The sequence below is a fragment of the Scylla paramamosain genome, chromosome 1, assembly GCF_035594125.1.
Source record: "Scylla paramamosain isolate STU-SP2022 chromosome 1, ASM3559412v1, whole genome shotgun sequence".
In the NCBI taxonomy this organism is placed as follows: Eukaryota; Metazoa; Arthropoda; class Malacostraca; order Decapoda; family Portunidae; genus Scylla; species Scylla paramamosain.
In genome coordinates, this window is record NC_087151.1 from 7387484 (window position 1) to 7406377 (window position 18894).

The window sequence follows — 18894 nt, forward strand, 5'->3', positions numbered from 1 at the left end:
GTAATTGACTTACACCTTGCTATAAATAATTTGTTTGAAATAGTTTAAAGGTACAACATAATAAACTTTTCTTTTGATTTCTAACATAAACAATTTGAAAAAATAGATAACACCTGCATCAAATATTAGTATTATGTTAGCAAAATATTAGACATTTCACAAAGAACATCATTAAAAATTCACATAAAATATCTCACAAAATAGGCCTCTTCTGAGACTTCACTGACCCTGCGGTAAAGGGAAGCAGGTCCTATGTAGGTTTGTGCCAGGTTTAACAGTAAGTTGACCCATGGAGGAGTGGCCAGGCTCCTACATAGCACTGGAGAACAGCTGACTGAACGTACGAGACCAAGTGTGCACCACGAGCTGTGCTGCTCCTTCAAAAGGGCATCACACTCCTCTGACTGACTTGTTCCTGCCTGGAGAGGAAAATTCCAAAGATAAATAAATAATTACATATAAGATTATTAATAACCAAAGTGTAGTGTCCTAATTGTTGATTAAGTAATGTGGGGGGAGAGAGAGAGAGAGAGAGAGAGAGAGAGAGAGAGAGAGAGAGAGAGAGAGAGAGAGAGAGAGAGAGAGAGAGAGAGAGAGAGAGAGAGAGAGAGAGAGAGAGAGAGAGAGAGAGAGCCACCCATCTTGCCTTACAGTCAGTTATCACTTCACTGACATCTTGTGCAATATCAGAGTCTTCCTCTGTAATATCCAACATTGCACTTAAAGCATTAGTTGATTGTGATCCTTCTGAGCTTGTTTCCATATTACAATAGCTATCAGTGCATCTAGTGATATGAGGCCCCCATATAAAAAGGGACACTTGTGCCATTCCAGGAAAATCTGTTCTTTGTTGGGTATCACTATTTTGATGTGTCTACTATCCAGTGGGAATAGACGAGTGTCTGTTTTCACACTATAAATAAGGTTGAAATTCCTTACAAAACATTCTATACAATCAATGTTCTGGTCTTCACCTCAAATGAAACAAGTCAATAATTTTTCCTGCATGAAAAGGTACACCCAACATGTTTTGTAGCACAAGCAAGTATTGTCCCTTTATGTGAGAGGGAGAAGCCTATGACAAGGGATGCTTGTCACATACCAGGGCTACAGAGACATAGGGGACTCAGGGCATCTCAGCCAATCACAATGCTTGCTGGCTTACTCTTAGCCAATGAGAGATGCGTTGTATTGCTTACCCACCACAATTAAAAAGGTCCTCCGTTTGGTCCCTTTTTATTTCTTGTAAGCAAGTAGTTTCTGTGCACAACTATAACTCAAACAGTGCATACAATGAGCCGACAACACCAAGCACAGGATGAGTGTGGAGTTGGGGTGTCTGGTGCCTCCCAAGGTGGTGAATTTCATGGTGAAATATGTGATACTGGCTGAGAGTCCCTTGCGTAGTTTTATGGGCCAAGACAGAAAATAATTCTGGAAAAAGATAGTGATTCCAATGATGTGAATGATTACCAGGATTATTATCATCTGGTAGTGCCTCTAGTCTTTTTTCACCTAAACTGTAGCTATGGTAATGTTTTATTAAATATTATGCTACTGTACATTCTTGAAATGGCATGAACCTAGCTTTATAGACATACAACACAATCATATGAGGAGGGATGGCCATCTCATCTTAAAGAATCTCAGAAGGGATGCTCATTGTGATGAGCCCTGACAGTGATGAAGGTGAAGATGAGTGCCCAGGACATTAAACTGAGGCCAGAAAGGCATGGCATGGGTAGCTATTCCATGGAGATTTGGAAGCAAACTTATTCCAATGAACTAAAAAAACACTACAAGTGATTAAAGAGGTATATCTGACAGAAAGAAAAGAGATACATATTGTATGTCTGATATTCTTGAATCCATAAGTGAGTGTGACAGCTACCAGCCTGGGCTACCAACCCACATGTATTTTAACACTTCACTTTAGCATGCCAGTTAAGGATTTTTCCCTCATATTTTGTTGTTTACAGTATGGGTATATTGTTGCAATTTTAAGCATTTTCAAAAGTTTTCACTGGCAAAGGGTTAGATCCTGAGCAAGTTTTAAAATAAGCTGGAGACCATTTATCTTTTTTCACATATGATCAATGCCCCAACTTTTGCCTCTTTTGTTGGGAATGATTAAACACAAATCTTTGTGCACTACTATAATGCTGAGTTCATTATAGAAAAAAGGGAGAAAGGAATATGGAAAAATTCATTTAACCAAGAGAAGGGAAGAAAGGGAAGGGAGAATGGAAGCAATGAATTGGAATAAGATAAATACAATTTCAAAATAATATGAGAAGAATAATAAAAGACGGACAAAAGGAAAGAATAAAGTAAAGAATGAAAAAAAGAAGAAGGGAAATAACATGGATAATCTACTAGTGATTGAAGAATTAAATACTGAACAAATGAGGGATGAAATAAAATCTAGACTTTGAAGTCAGTCATCACTAAACATTAAAAGTTGCAGTGTTACATTTAAAGGATCCACAGGGTATGGCAAAATTATCTAACACATTTGTAGTTTAATAAAAGCGAAATAGAGTAAAGAACAAAAAATGTGTTTTTATTTTCTAAATGTACATATAATGCCATTTTGTTTTAATTGGTGCCATTTGTGACATTTTGTTCCATTTCGTTTTCAGTTGGCAATATGAACTGGATGGGCAAGCATCATGCTTTTATTGTGGAAATGTTTATCAACAACAACAAATCAGTAACTGCAACACAAAGAGCAATCCGTGTGCACTTCTGGCTTGGTAGATATGATCCCGTACCTACTAAAAATATGATTTTGTTATGGGTTACCAACTTCAGAGCTAATGAATCAGCACTGAAATAAAAAACAACTGGCTGACCTCAGACTGCCAGAACTCCAGAAAATGTGGCAGTGGTAAGAGCTTTAGTTCAACAGTCTCCGTGACATTCTGCATGGACACACACACCACTGCTCTTAGGCTTTCTGATAAAAGTTTGCGAAGAATTCTTTACAAGATGTTCTCAACTCATTTGACCTCAATGCGCAGTGACATCAGTTGGCCCGCCTGATCACCTGATTTGAACCCGTGACTTTTCTTCTGTGGGAAAACCTGAAATCAAAGGTATACACTCATCGCCCTTGATCTATTGAACAATTAAAAGATGCCATTCATCAAGATATTCCTGCCATTCCAAGTGAAATGGCCTGTCGAGTTACAGACAACTTTTGTGAATGCCTTCAACAGTGTATGGGCATTAATGGCACCCATTAGACAAATTTAATACTTAAAGCCAATTGAAACAAAATGGTATTATATGTGCAAATTTAATACTTAAAGCCAATTGAAACAAAATGGTATTATATGTGCATTTTGAAAATAAAAACACATTTTTCTTTCTTTACTCTATTTCACTTTTACTGAACCTATAAATATGTCAGATCATTCTGCTGCACCTATACAATAACAGCAAATAACATATTCCGAAAGCAGTGATAATCCCAAATCAATTCTCCTCCCTCTATACTAGCAGCTAATTTACCTGTAGAATGGAATGCAGAAGGGCAGCTACTGTCCGCACACTGGCAGGAGACATAGTGTGAGAAGTGAGGCCTGTAGAGATGGTGAGGGAGCGAAGCAACTGCAGACAGGAGTCTCTCAATACCAGGATAGGGTGCTTCCGGCTCAGGCCTGATTCTGTCACTAAGGAAAAATACATTTTTTAGTGGTGAATGACCTAAAGAAAAGAACATGTAAATTCTTAGTGAAAAGCAAAAGTTCAGTGTGTGAAGTGTGATAAACTATATAAGAGCAGCAGAATCAACAGACAGAGGTCAAAAATAAATAAATGGTACTAAGAAGCTGTAAGGCTTTCTCCAAATAAGTATAGTAAAACAATTATATAAACAAAACAAGTCCAAAATGCATTACAGTCAGGTTGCTGCTAATGTAGGAAGGAGGTTTCACTAATGGCCTGCATTTTATGTGATTTGTTGTCAATGTTACAATGAAAGTAATGGCAGAAAATTACTACGATTCCAACTTGGTTGAGACAGGCTCTTACAAAACTTAAACATTTCTAGATTACTTACTACACAAAAAAAATTCTTATCCATATGCCTGAAGGTGACAAATACATAGAAGTTCATAAAACATTCAAAGGCTAATGAATAAAAACTAGTACAGTATTAAAAAACCACACAGCCATTGTTTATACACACAGCTGATGAACACTCACTCTTGATACAACCTCATACATGTATTTTCCTCAGTTGGTTGGTGTTCACACTCCCATTAAGTTACTTAGGTGCAAAGCTATGGCCTTCATCACTAAATGCAAATGATAGAACAATAATTTTCTTATGATATCAGCAGGGGCAACCTCATTGCTGCAGATCACAAGAGAATTGCACAGTTGCTGAACACAAAAGCACAGGTCAGTCTCTAAACTTACATCACTGTGGGTGGCAGAGAATGGTAGCAGCAGCGGTGGTCCATTCCCTATTTCCAGTCAGTCTCTAAGCTAGCATCACTGTGAGTGGTGGCATTGGCAACAGCCCTATCCCAGTTAGTCTCTACACTAGCATCACTGCAGGTAGCATAGATGGTGGCATCCTATTCCCTCAACCTAGACAGTAGATAAATTAGCATCACTGCAAGGTGGCAGGAGTGATGGTGACAGCAGATTTCTCTACAACTTGTTAAGGCCCATACCTATGTTAGGATTTTGAGTCCTCTGCATTAAAGTATGACTTAGAGGCAAACTAATACCCCATGTTAGATGTGATTCATCTTATTATATTGCACATTAGTGGTAACCTAGCTATATCTGTAAGACACTGAATATACCAGAATTTAATTTTCATAAAATATATAGCAACATTTCCATAACCTATATTTAAAACTTTCTCTTCCTGCCTTCATTTCCAACTATTGAAACTTTAAAGTCTTGCACATTAAATGCTATATATATATATATATATATATATATATATATATATATATATATATATATATATATATATATATATATATATATATATATATATATATATATATATCATTTTATTATAATATGATAATACAACTTGGCATTTCTTCTTTGGGAACTGGCATTTAGGTAGGTATTTTTTATTCTAAATTTTTGTTGCCCTTGGCCAGTGGCCCTTTTACATAAAAAAAAAAAGTTTATATTGTACTTCAGGATTTTCTACACTAACATTTTGTTTAAGCATGTATCTTTCTTTTTATTAATTTCTTATTGAAGACTTTGATCATTTCATTCTTTTAATTTACTTTAGAGATATTCAACGTGAAGAATATTAGTTAATTGTTTCAATAATTCAGCCATATCCATTATTATTCCATAAATTAATGCTGGATAATTAATGCCATCAGTATCAAATAATATCATTTAAACATCAGTTTTCTATGAGATTTGAATACAGACTTTTTTTATTAATGGAAAGTAAAGCTTCAGCTTTCATGTGTTGCAAACAAAAATAGCAGGACCTATGATCCATCATCTCTGATAGAACTACTGGCTTAAGATTTTTGTATTTTTGACAAATGCATCCACATCACTGGTAACACACTGTTATATGTGACCCCCTTTCATATTAACTTTTAAGAAGATGGGTGCCTGGTACTGTTGTCTCTGCCAGTTTCTTTTTCCTTATAGCTGCCTGCTCTATGCAGGGGCCTTATTCACTCATGTACAGAGTATACCTCTCACATATGGAAAGTTCGAGTCACATAGTTCTTCTTGACAAGGTAGAATCAAAAGCTTTTTGTCTTATTAATGCCCTTTCTCTGACTGACTATCTGCAGTCTCTCCCACTTCATATTCTATCACTATTTTCATGATGACCACTCTTCTGAACTTGTCAATGGCATGCTCCTTTCCTGTGACCTCCCTACACAAGATTTTCTACTCACTCTCATCCTTATTTTGTCCACCTCCCTAATGCAAGTGTTAACATGTACCTTTTACTGGCAAACTCAAGAATTCTCTGCCTGAATCTGTATTTCACCATTCCTATGACTTGACTTTGTTTAAGATAAGAATCTCAAGGTACCTCTAAACTTCAATTGGTTCTTTCTTTGAAATTTTTTTTTTTTTTTTTTTTTTTTTGAGGAGGGAGAGACAATCAGCAGGCTTTCTTTACTTTTCCTGAAATTGTTTTTGCTCTTGGTCTGCCTTGACTGGGCATTGAAATAAAGGGCATCCTCTGATGAAACTTTCAGGTCCATGAAAGTTTCAGGGGCCTGTGAGGTCACAGGACCTTTTCAGGTCCTGTGATTTCACAATCCAAAATATCTTTACTGTATTGCACATCTTTTCATCACTGGTTCTAAAACTCTTGTATTAATAGCTTCCCTTGTTTTAACATGTTAATTTAATGTTTTCTTTCCATCTTGCATAGGTTCTATTAAAAAATAACTACAAAAATCATTAATATTTCTGCAAACTTTGTAGGGAATATCTAGCATCTTCCATTCAATATGTTCTTTCAACCATACAGAGTTCCCCCTCCTAAAACATTTAAAATTTTGCATACTTTACCTGAAAAAAAAAGAACAATAATTTCATTTGCAACTCCTTAGAAAATTGATTCACTGAAAAAAAAAGAAAAAAAAAATTGACCTGTCATGGGACATTATCATTGAAACCTGTCTGAATCACTAAAAAAAAAAAAAAAAAAAAATTTACCTGTCATGGGACATTATCATTGAAACCTGTCATGTATTCAGTCCACAAAGATGCTTCACAAAGAAATCCTCACACCTAGTCACCCTGCTTCCTGTCAACACCCACAAACCTTCACAACACGAACCCAAACTCTCCCTAATACTCTGCTTGCAACCATGAATACAAATGATGTTCCATTGACCAGTGCAAAAAAAAGAGGGTGAGATACAGATATGACATTGCTGGTAAAAATTAATATTATTATATATGACAATGTTGAGTGCTTTGTTTTTAATGTTTTTGAGGTTGTTCCTTTAAAAAGAACTTCAAGAACATGCTTCTATCTTAATAATCTTCTTTACATAATACTTATACAGTGGAACCTCGGTTACTGAACATCTCCCTTTTCAAACAACTCGGTTACTGAACATCTCCCTTTTCAAACAAATCTGTTTTTGAACAAAAATTTTAACTCATAATTACTTCAGTTACCGTACCATAATTCGGCTTTTGAACAAAGTTACTTGATTTCAAATACTACAAGATGTAGCAAAAGCTCCCATTTAATACTAATTTACAGTTTCTATAAATATTTCCTTTATTTTTATATATTTGGAGGAGAGATACAGAGGGTAAGACTTTGAAATAACTTAAATATGATCCCGTTAAAGAAGGGCTTCGATGTAAATAAACAGGATTCGGCACTCAGGAGTAATCCTGAGCCTCCTGTGGCTCTACCTATGACCCGCAACGCCATCACTACTGCACAACTGCATTTTCCCAGTAGCTTTTTCCAGCAGCAAGCTGTCCAAGTGCTATGATCACCTTCATTTTGGCAGTGAGTGGGTTGCTCCTCTCCGTCACTCTATAAGGCTTCCCTCACTTGATTGGTCACAAAAAGAATGAGTTCTGTGTCACTAAGTTCATTTAATACATCCTTTCAGAATAAAAAACTTTTAAAATGGAGATGTTGTGGAACAGCTATCTTAGCAGCAGGAGCGTCAGTCATTACCTGCTAAGACATGGTGGACCAGTGTCTGAGAACAGATTAATCCATTTTACATTGATTCCTATGAGGAAAATGGTTTAGGTTTTTGAACATTTCAGATTTCGAACAGCATTCAGGAACAAATCAAATTTGAAAACCGAGGTTCCACTGTATATGGTAACTTTTAAAGCTATTGATTTTCTTATTTATCTGTTTATAATTGTTATAAATCCAACTTTTTTTTTAAATCCTTCATGTCATTTCATTACTACTGCAAAACCTATACATAGTTATTCTCAATATTTTTAATAATGTATAGCTATAACTTTCTCTTCTATCTCTAACAGTATCTTCCATTACAACTAAACATTTCTACTGCCTTTAGTACAAATTACATACAGTCAGGTCACTGCTAATGCTGGGGTTCAGTTCCACAACTGGCCCATGTCAGATGTAATTTGCATTAGAGTTTTAATGAAAGCAATGGCAGAAAATGACTACTGTTCCAACTTGGCTGAGACGAGCCACTTAAAAAATCAAATTAAAAAATATCCAAACTACCTATGAAATCTAAATTTTTATTCATATAACTGAAGGTAATAAATACAAAGAAGTTCATAAAACATCAAATGGATAACTAATACAAACCAGTAAAGTACAGTAACAATCATATATATAAAAAAAAAAAAAAAAAAAAAAAAAAGCTATTTTTACTTACAGATGATAAATGCTCACTTAAGCTATCAATACGGATGGCAGTGGCAGCAGCTACAGCTACAGCCTGCCCTTCTTCTCAGTAAACTCGCATCACTGGTTAACAGCACTGGTGGCGGCAGCACTGGCACACTGGCACACTGGCACTGACATTAGTGTTACCCTACTCCGCATTACAGATATCCCTGTGGCTTGTTGCAGCCTATCCCCACATTAGGGTTTAAGTTCCTCACATTAGAGCATGACCTGGAAGCAAACTGACTCCTCATGTTAGATGCAATTAGCGTTAGAATATTGTACGTTGGAGTGACATGACTGTACTTAATTTTTTTAGTATTATCTCACTTCATACTTCATATAAAAGGAATATATCCTTCTATTCTTACCCTTAACTCTTCTTTATAGTCATATAAATATTTTTTTATTTTTTTTGGATCATACCTTCTTTATAGAAGCTCTCATAGATTTTCTGATGTTATTCTGGTAGAATTAAATGCAGGGAATATATATATATATATATATATATATATATATATATATATATATATATATATATATATATATATATATATATATATATATATATATATATATATATATATATATTCCCTGCATTTAATTCTACCAGAATAACATAATATATATATATATATATATATATATATATATATATATATATATATATATATATATATATATATATATATATATATATATATTCCCTGCATTTAATTCTACCAGAATAACATCAGAAAATCTATGAGAGCTTCTACAAAGAAGGTATGATCCAAAAATCTCCAGGACCATCCATTTGGATAATAATACAGATAATAATGCAGGCTGGGGAAGCTTGCAAGTGCTAAACAATTCTATTTACAGTGTGCCAGCTCACAGTGAGGGACAGATGCATTTTGTTTCATGGGCAACTTCTATCTGCTAATGTTTGTATTATATGGATTTCTCATTTTAGTTGCCTGGTAAAATGGTAGATTTAAAAAGAGCAGCACATGTGTATCAAGTTTTGCTTCAAGCTCGGCAAAATAGTGATATGGGTCCACTTGATGGTTCCATATTTGATTGTGGTGCAAATAGCAAAATTCTTACATTTGAGTGGCTTTGGTGTTTCAAATGTGAAAGAAATGTCAATTGCAGTTGTTGAATGTTCTGATCACCTATCAACTAGCAGACTGGAGAAAACAGTGAAGAGGTACATCATGTCATCGTAACAATGAATTCTCACAGAGAAACTCAACATAAAGTGGATTGCTGCCTAGTTCATACCCAACCTGTTGAGACCAGAGGCAAGGTTGGCTGATTGTGAGCAGATATCTCTACGAATGTGTCTGAAGTATGGACTCAAAATTTCCCTCCATGGTCATCACTGGTGATGAAAGCTGGGTTGATGGCTACTGCTCAGAAAATACATAGCTGTCACACCAGTGGAAGAGCCCAAGTTGACACAAAAAAGAGCAAAGTTTGTTAGTTTGTACTTCAAGTGGAGAGAATCATTTACATTGAGTTCCTCCATGCAGATCATGCTGTGAACCAGCACTTTTCATAAAGGTTCTCAGGCATTTGATGAACAATGTAAGAAGGCAATGTCCAAATAAAAGGCACATACAGAAGTGTCTTCTGGTCTGTCTGTCTAGCAGCTATTGACCTAATTCTCAGTGATTTCTTACTTTCAAAACTGCAGCTTTGTCTGGAGGTGGGGGCAGCAATTTAATGATGTCTATGAGGTTCAAGCTGAGAAATGGGGTGTGCTAAACAGCATCTATCAGAGAGAGTTCCAGAGATACTTTGAATAGAGGAAAAAGAACTGGGCTCACTGTATCAACTCCCAAAGGGACTTACTTTCAAGAGGAACTGAAATGATTAAAACATAAAGTATCTAAGCCTACATTTCTTTACTGAGACTCTTTCAAGAGGAACTGAAATGATTAAAACATAAAGTATCTAAGCCTACATTTCTTTACTGAGACTATCTGGGTATTTTTGGATCACACCTTGTACATTGCATTCCATTACCAATGTATCACCTGTAGATAGATGATTCAGAGACACTATTATGTTTCTGCTTCAAAGCAGGCTTTCACATAAAAGCAATGCAAGATCTGACTGAAATCTACTTATAAAAAGTTGATACATTATTTAGAGGGTATTGAAGTTTTAGACAATTTTGTTTGAGGTATTACCTTTGATACTTGAACTTGTAACTTGGAAGCTTTGCTTCTCAATTCAAAATTTTCTTACTCCCATAAGTAATTTCACTAAAGATAACTAGAATTACAAGAACAGTATAATTAACAAAAAGAATATCAATTTCCCAAGAGTGCTGTATCTAGAATGTTCACATTATTCTGATCTTTTATCCAATTTCCATAAACCTGCTTTCATCAGAACACACACATGAAAATAAAAGTGGGACATTGTCCCTTCATGCACCAAGGTTCTATTTATGTAACAAAACTGCCACATAACATCATGCACCATGCATCTGCTTTACTAATTTATGGGTCTGCCATCATGGATTTTATGGCAGTATTCTACACATCTACTTATCTAGAAACACACAATTTGGAAGTACAGCCAGAGCAACTAAAGAAATTTCCCGTTTTGAAACATGATTGGTCAACTCAGGAGGAGGCAGTAGACACCTGCCAAAACGATAATTACTCCCAGTGAGGTCTAAAGCACTGTTCAGGGGGTGCTGTGAACTTATCATTAAACCTAGCTATGACCTCACTGAACGTTTCCCTTTGTGTCTCACAACACAAGGGGGCAGTCACAGCCTGCCCTCTAAAGACAACTCTCTTCCTCCACACAAAACTACAAGCACCTAATAACACACACACCCTTCACTCAAAAATTTTAAAATCATCATGGCGACTCCTACATCAGCCTTGGAGTCCCCATCTGGGGAGGGGACCATAAATGTCCCCAGGTCGGACTGCCTTTCTGTCGACGACCCTAAGTGTCTTGACACCCCCCCTCAACTTTTTCTTCATTAACTTCTGCAACATTCGCTGTCTAAGATCTAATTTTCAATCTGTAGAACACCACCTCTCCTCTTCTAAACCTCATCTTCTTTTCCTCACTGAAACTCAGGTGTCTGAGGCAACTGACAGTAGCCCCTTTTCTGTTCCCTCCTACTTTCTCTATCTTCATTTTCGATCCAAAGCTGGATGCTGCATTTATGTGCGCAATGACTTAACCTGCTCTCATGCCCACGCTTTTGAATCTTCCGAGTTTTCCACCATCTGGCTATGACTACAGAGTCACTCTCATACTAAATTTATCTGTGCTGTATACCTCTCACCTAATTCCTCTGACTATAAGAAATTCTTTGACTACTTAACTTCCAAAGTGGAGCACATTCTGACCCTCTTCCCTTTTGCAGAGATCTCCATTCTTGGAGACTTCAATGTTCACCACCAGCTTTGGCTTTCCTCTCCCTTCACTGACCATCCAGGTGAACTAGCTTACAACTTTACTATCCTCCATGACCTAGAGCAATTGGTGCAACACCCTACTCGTATTCCTGACTGTCTTGGAGATACACCCAACATTCTTGACCTGACCTCTAATCCTTCTGCTTATGCTGTCACCCTTTCTTCTCCGTTGGGCTCCTCCGATCACAATCTCATATCTTTATCTTGTCCTATTGCTCCAATCCCTCCTCAGGATCCCCCCTAAGCGAAGGTGCCTCTGGCGTTTTGCCTCTGCTAGTTGGGGGGACCAGAGGAGGTATTTTGTTGATTTTCCTTGGAATGACTACTGCTTCCGTGTCAGAGACCCGTCTTTGTGTGCTGAGCGCATAACAGAGGTGATAGTGTCTGGCATGGAGGCGTACATTCCTCACTCTTTTTCTTGTCCTAAACCTTCTAAACCTTGGTTTAACACAGCTTGTTCTCGTGCTATATGTGATAGAGAGGTGGTCCACAAAAGGTACTTAAGCCTTCCATCACCAGAATCTCATGCATTTTATATTTCTGCCCGGAACCATGCCAAGTCTGTTCTCCAACTAGCCAAAAACTCCTTTGTTCACAGAAAATGTCAAAACCTTTCAAGATCTAACTCCCCTTGTGACTTCTGGCATCTAGCCAAAAATATCTTCAATAACTTTGCTTCTTCTTCTTTCCCTCCTATTTCAACCAGATGGCACCACTGCTATCACATCTATTTCTAAAGCTGAACTCTTTGCTCAAACCTTTGCTAAAAACTCTACCTTGGATGATTCTGGGCTTGTTCCTCCCTCTCCTCCACCCTCTGACTACTTCATGCCACCTATTAAAATTCTTCGCAATGATGTTTTCCATGCCCTCGCTGGCTTAAACCCTCGGAAGGCTGATGGGGTCCCTCCTATTGTTCTCCGAAACTGTACCTCCATGCTTGCACCTTGCCTAGTCAAACTCTTTCAGCTCTTTCTGTCAACATCTACCTTTCTTTTTTGCTGGAAGTTTGCCTACATTCAACCTGTTCCTAAAAAGGGTGACCATTCTAATCCCTCAAACCACCGTCCTATTGCTTTAATTTCCTGCCTATCTAAAGTTTTTTTAATCTATCCTCAACAAGAATATTCTTAAACATCTATCACTTCACAACCTTCTATCTGATCGCCAGTATGGGTTCCGTCAAGGCCGCTCTACTGGTGATCTTCTGGCTTTCCTTACTGAGTCTTGGTCATCCTCTTTTAGAGATTTTGGTGAAACTTTTGCTGTTGCCTTGGACATATTAAAAGCTTTTGATAGAATCTGGCACAAAACTTTCATTTCCAAACTACCCTCCTACGGTTTCTATCCTTCTCTCTGTAACTTCATCTCAAGTTTCCTTTATGACCGTTTTATTGCTGCTGTGGTAGACAGTCACTGTTCTTCTAAATCAATTAACAGTGGTGTTCCTCAGGGTTCTGTCCTGTCACCCATTCTCTTCTTATTATTCATTAATGATCTTCTAAACCAAACTTCTTGTCCTATCCACTCCTACGCTGATGATACCACCCTGCACTTTCCACGTATTTTCATAGACGTCCAACCCTTCAGGAGGTAAACATTTCATGCAGGGAAGCCACAGAATGCTTGACTTCTGATCTTTCTAAAATTTCTGATTGGGCAGAGCAAACTTGGTATTGTTCAATGCCTCAAAAACTCAATTCCTCCATCTTTCAACTCGACACAATCTTCCAGACAACTATCTCCTCTTCTTCAATGACACTCAACTGTCCCCCTCTTCTACACTGAACATCCTCGGTATGTCCTTTACTTATAATCTGAACTGGAAACTTCACATCTCATCTCTAGCTAAAACAGCTTCTATGAAGTTAGGCATTCTGAGATGTCTCCACCAGTTTTTCTCACCCCCCCAGCTGCTAACTCTGTACAAGGGCCTTATCCGTCCATGTATGGAGTATGCTTCACATGTCTGGGGGGGTTCCACTCATACTGCTCTTCTAGACAGGGTGGAATCAAAAGCTTTTCATCTCATTAACTCCTCTCCTCTAACTGACTGTCTTCAGCCTCTCTCTCACCGCCGCAATGTTGCCTATCTAGCTGTCTTCTACCGCTATTTTCAGGCTAACTGTTCTTCTGATCTTGCTAACTGCATGCCTCCCCTCCTCCCATGGCCTTGCTGCACAAGACTTTCTTCTTTCTCTCACCCCTATTCTGTCCACCTCTCTAATGCAAGAGTTAACCAGTATTCTCAATCATTCATCCCTTTCTCTGGTAAACTCTGGAACTCCCTGCCTGCTTCTGTATTTCCACCTTCCTATGACTTGAATTCCTTCAAGAGGGAGGTTTCAAGACACTTATTCATCAATTTTTGACCACTGCTTTGACCCTTTTATGGGACTGGCATTTCAGTGGGCATATTTTTTTATTGGATTTTTGTTGCCCTTGGCCAGTGTCCTTCCTACATAAAAAAAAAAAAAAATGGATATAAATTCAAATTAATTCAAAGCCATGGTATTTGCATAATATCTATCTTTAATTCAAATTTGAGTTGAAATGTAAATTAAGATTATTATATCTCCTGCGGTACTGTAAACTCTGGTTCTTGTTATCTCAGGCCATGACAAGATAATTCCTTCAATGGTTCATCTTTTACAGTTTAATGAGCATAATTAACTGTACAGTAAAGTTTCAGACACATTTTATTCAAATAAAACTTCAGATATTCCCTGAAATCAGAATCAACCAGACTGGCTTTTATTAGTTCAAATTAATACATCAAAATCCATTAATCTGTCTTCTGCACACCATTACCAGCTACAAAGCACATGAAAAGGTATTCAACAAAAACAGTTTTCTGTTACATTGGGTGAAAAAGATTCCCTTTCGTTTTCTCAAATGACATTTGCCAACGGCACATTGATATGCAAGTTGAAGTCTACCCTTCCATTTATTTAATCCATATGAAGAGTTCAGAAGGGAAATGAACTCCTAGGACTTCTTATATCTGCTTCTAACATTCACTATAAAGCTAACATTAAATCTACTTTCCATCTGAGTCTCTGTCATCCAAGAGACAAACTTTAAAACAAATCTTAAAAAGTCAAGGAGTTTGACCAAGAGCACAAAAAAAATTACAAACAACTCAGCCCATTTTGCTGCTCCCAAAATGCTAATCACACACACACAAAAAAAAAAAATAAAAATAAAATAAAAATAAAATAGAAAAATAAAATAAAAAAATCAGGCAATTTAGTTTTGCAGGTGTCCTGATACTCATAATTTTAAAGTTCAAGTCAATTGGATGGACAAGAAACAAAAATTGGTAGAGAGTTCCAGAGCTTCTCCAGTGAAAGGGATATATATATATATATATATATATATATATATATATATATATATATATATATATATATATATATATATATATATATATATATAAATGGAGATAATTGTGAATAGTCCTGTATAGTGAGACAAAAGGACATGAAGTTATCAATTTTGGAGGAGCAGAAACCAGGGAAATAATGGTAGAAGAACAAAAGGTGCAACATTGTGGTGGTGAGTGACATATTGAAGAGTTTGTTAAAGGAGAGGAATTTATGAGGTAAACAACTTGCCACTCTATCCTTTTCTCAGAAACTCTTATGGAAGCTGTATCCCATACAAGGATGGATAAGGTGCTTGTAGAAGGTTAGTTACTGAGAAAAGGAAAATAATTGGCTGGGAGGACACAAAACACCTAGCTTTATGGAAGCTGCTGTAGTAGGAAATGATATGTGAAATTTCCAAATGAGACCTTTGGGAAAGGAGAACCTAAAAACAATTATGTTTAGTATAAGAATGATAGATAGTTGAGTCATTAAAGAGGAGGGAACAATTATCTGGAAAGTTGTGATAATTGAAGAAACTGAGTACCTATATAAAAAGATGCATGATAGAGTCGTAAGATAAGAATGGATATGACAAGAAGTTTGACAGAGAAAATAATTTATGAATAACAGAAAGAATGGGTAGTGGGTCACCACTACAAGTTTTAGGAAAGCAACAGTGGTTGTCTAATATTGCAGCACTAGAAATGATGGAAAGTAAACTTGAGATAAAGATAAAGTGAGATAGATAAAGGAAGCATGACAAAAGGTATTAAAAATTTACACCAGACCCAATGAATAGCTCTTGATATAGTAAAATTTACACCAAAACCCTTAATAGAGAAAAAAAAAAGATTCAGTAAGGAAAGAGAGAGAGAGAGAGAGAGAGAGAGAGAGAGAGAGAGAGAGAGAGAGAGAGAGAGAGAGAGAGAGAGAGAGAGAGAGAGAGAGAGAGAGAGAGAGAGAGAGAATTAACAAAGATGTAATGATGTTTATGAAAACCAAAGTACATATGACCTAGTTATATGCTAATGTGCTGTACAGGTCACACTTTTTTTTTTTTTTATCCTTTGTATATCACATGAAGGTTCACCTAATCCTATTTTTCCATGTAATATCAACTTCACCAACCATGGATTCACTAAACATGGTAATTTTCAGGAGCCTAACTGTGATTAGGAAGGGAACAGTGTGCAAGGACAATGAGCAAGGACAATAAGGGTAGCTTACAATAGTGTAAAAATTCATCTATGTGACAGGAAGTGGTTGATTTGGTATATTATTTTGTCACTGGATGCCTGGCCACAAACCTTACTGAGAATTAATATTGTAAGACCACTAAACTTAATGTAAAAGTCAGTGCACTGCAGCATCACTTAAATTGTTTTACACTGAACCAGAGTTTTTGTTTTACATATTTTTAGCCATGTACAATGTACTGTACTGTGGTTTAATTTTTCAAACATCTTTGTACCAGTTATCATGAAAATCTTCCCACCTCCACACCACCCTCCAATTTGAATTTTGCATGATTAACAAGACTAGCAAATCTGTGTTCAGTGTTAATCCAAGAATGAATTATTTGTAATATTTTAGTGGAAACAGGCCAAGAAGAGTTTAGGATAAGTAGAATTGTGAAAAGAAGGGAAGACAAACAAATAGATAAAAGAAACCCATGTAGAGAGAGAAAGTTAATCAGAACAGTGCCATGTGATATTAACCATAAGAAGAGGAAGAGGATGTGACATGACGATGTGGCTTGCCACAAACCCACGCTCTCTTTGTAGTTCTAGCAGTCATCAAGACAAGACCTCCAGTGCTAACCCCCTGCATTAACACTATGTGGAAGCCTCACCCTGTGGTCACCAACCACTGCAAAAGACAGTGAGTGGCAGGAGAGAAAACAAGGCAGTGGCTGTCCATGATACATAAGACAGACAAAGACGAGATACTGGTCTTGGTGGTGATGAACCTTATCTCCTCACAGGAGAGTCTGATGACAACAACAGATGACAGATGATGAGAGGCAGCCAGTGGCCAGCAGTCAACAGCAATGTGCCAAGTGTGAGAATTCATCAGGAGGACCCAACACCCGTCTTCCTCCATGGCATCTGACACCTGCCTGCTGGGGTGACACCTGCCATCCTTTCATTTCCCAAGACGATGTCTGGGAACTATGTAGTAGTGGTGCCAGCACCTCCCTCACCACCCATCACTATCTTCATCCTACCAAAAAAGCAGATAAGCTTCCTTGGTTTCCCTCTCCTTAGCTAGGATAGATTAGGGCCCCCTCTCCTGGTCATTACCCAGAGCAAGGTTAATCACACCTCAGCCTGATAAGGAAGTGGTAGAGCTTCTTTGATGAGTTCATCTGTTTTTGTGACTAGCTTCTTTTTCTAATAAATGGAGAAATGAGGCAGGGATGCATCCTTACCTTATTACTTTTCAACACTTATATGGGCAAATCATGGATCAAAGTCCTTATGGAGTATATACAAGTATCAGCAATGCCAAGATCACAAATTTTGTTTTTGCAGATAATGCTGTCATTCTTGCATAGTTGCCAGAGGTTCTGATGATTACTCTTAAGGCACTGCATGAGGAAGCAAACCCCATGTGACTTATAGTATCTTGGCTCAAGACCATGGTCTAAATGTATGGAGACTTACTGGATGACACAGTAAAGTCTGTCCATGAATATGATAAGGACACTGAGATCTTTGAAAACTACACATACTAACATAGTTCATCGTTGGAGCAGGTCCTATTATGACTTTACAATGGATTGGCCTGGCCTATGGTGCTATAGAATCATTCAACACAAGTATATGATTATTGGTAAATATGCAGTCAAGCTAAGATTCAGATTTTCAAGTCACTTGTGATTCCTATTATTTTTTTTTAAAGATATGAGAAAGGGACACTATATGCTGATAATATGAACAATAAGCTTTGGTAACCAGTGCCCTTCCAGAACTATGGGGTATCACTTGGATAACCATGTTAAATCAATGATGACTCTTGGATTGTATCAAAATCTACTACCAGCATAGATCATCAATGTCAACTCTGGCTATATGGGCATGTGGCATGCTATTTGGAAAGCTGACCCTATTTATTGGCTTGTCTTGGTGAGGAAAAGCCTGGCATGGTGAAGGCCAAGGGGATACCACACAAAGTTTATGACTAAGACAAATCAATGTATCCTGTTGGGAATTAGTTGGCATGAGAAGAGAGCTCACATGGAGACTCATCTGGGGCAACCCCACAGAATGGTGTTGTTGGCTGGGCGAGGTGATGTACCTCCTGGTGATAATATGAACACAAACAGATGCACTCCATATGGCCACATGGTCATGTATGGTTCAACAAATGCTCATTTCCACACCATATATTAGATTTTCAGTTATAATGGAGGAACATGAAAGTAACAAAAGGTGTTCTAAATCTCAGCCAATGAAGACTACTTGTGTTGCATTAACCATACTGTAGATATGGAAAAAAAAATAAAAAATTTTGCATTAAGTATGAAGTCTGTCATAGCACTGCATCTCACTACTAAGACATTTTTTTTCAAATATTGAAATAGCTATGGCTTCATTAAGAACACTGAAGCTGTAACATGGATTTTATTTTACAAATGTTCTAAACTAAATAGAAAACAAGACCTGTCATCAAAAGGTTGGCAGCCAGCCCCATTCTCCCA

The 18894-nt window shown here is 37.1% G+C and overlaps 1 protein-coding gene across 4 annotated transcripts in view; it reads right to left on the reverse strand.

Annotated features, from left to right (window-relative positions):
* Positions 1 to 18894, reverse strand: part of LOC135097465 (E3 ubiquitin-protein ligase HERC2-like) — a 229028-nt gene that overhangs the window by 115188 nt on the left and 94946 nt on the right. For all 4 annotated transcript variants that reach the window (XM_063999465.1, XM_063999433.1, XM_063999564.1 and 1 more), the window contains 2 exons: positions 3517 to 3677; positions 228 to 419 (listed from right to left, as the gene is read on the reverse strand). In XM_063999465.1, coding sequence (XP_063855535.1) covers positions 228 to 419; positions 3517 to 3677 — 353 coding nt within the window. The remainder of the gene's footprint in view (positions 1 to 227; positions 420 to 3516; positions 3678 to 18894) is intronic.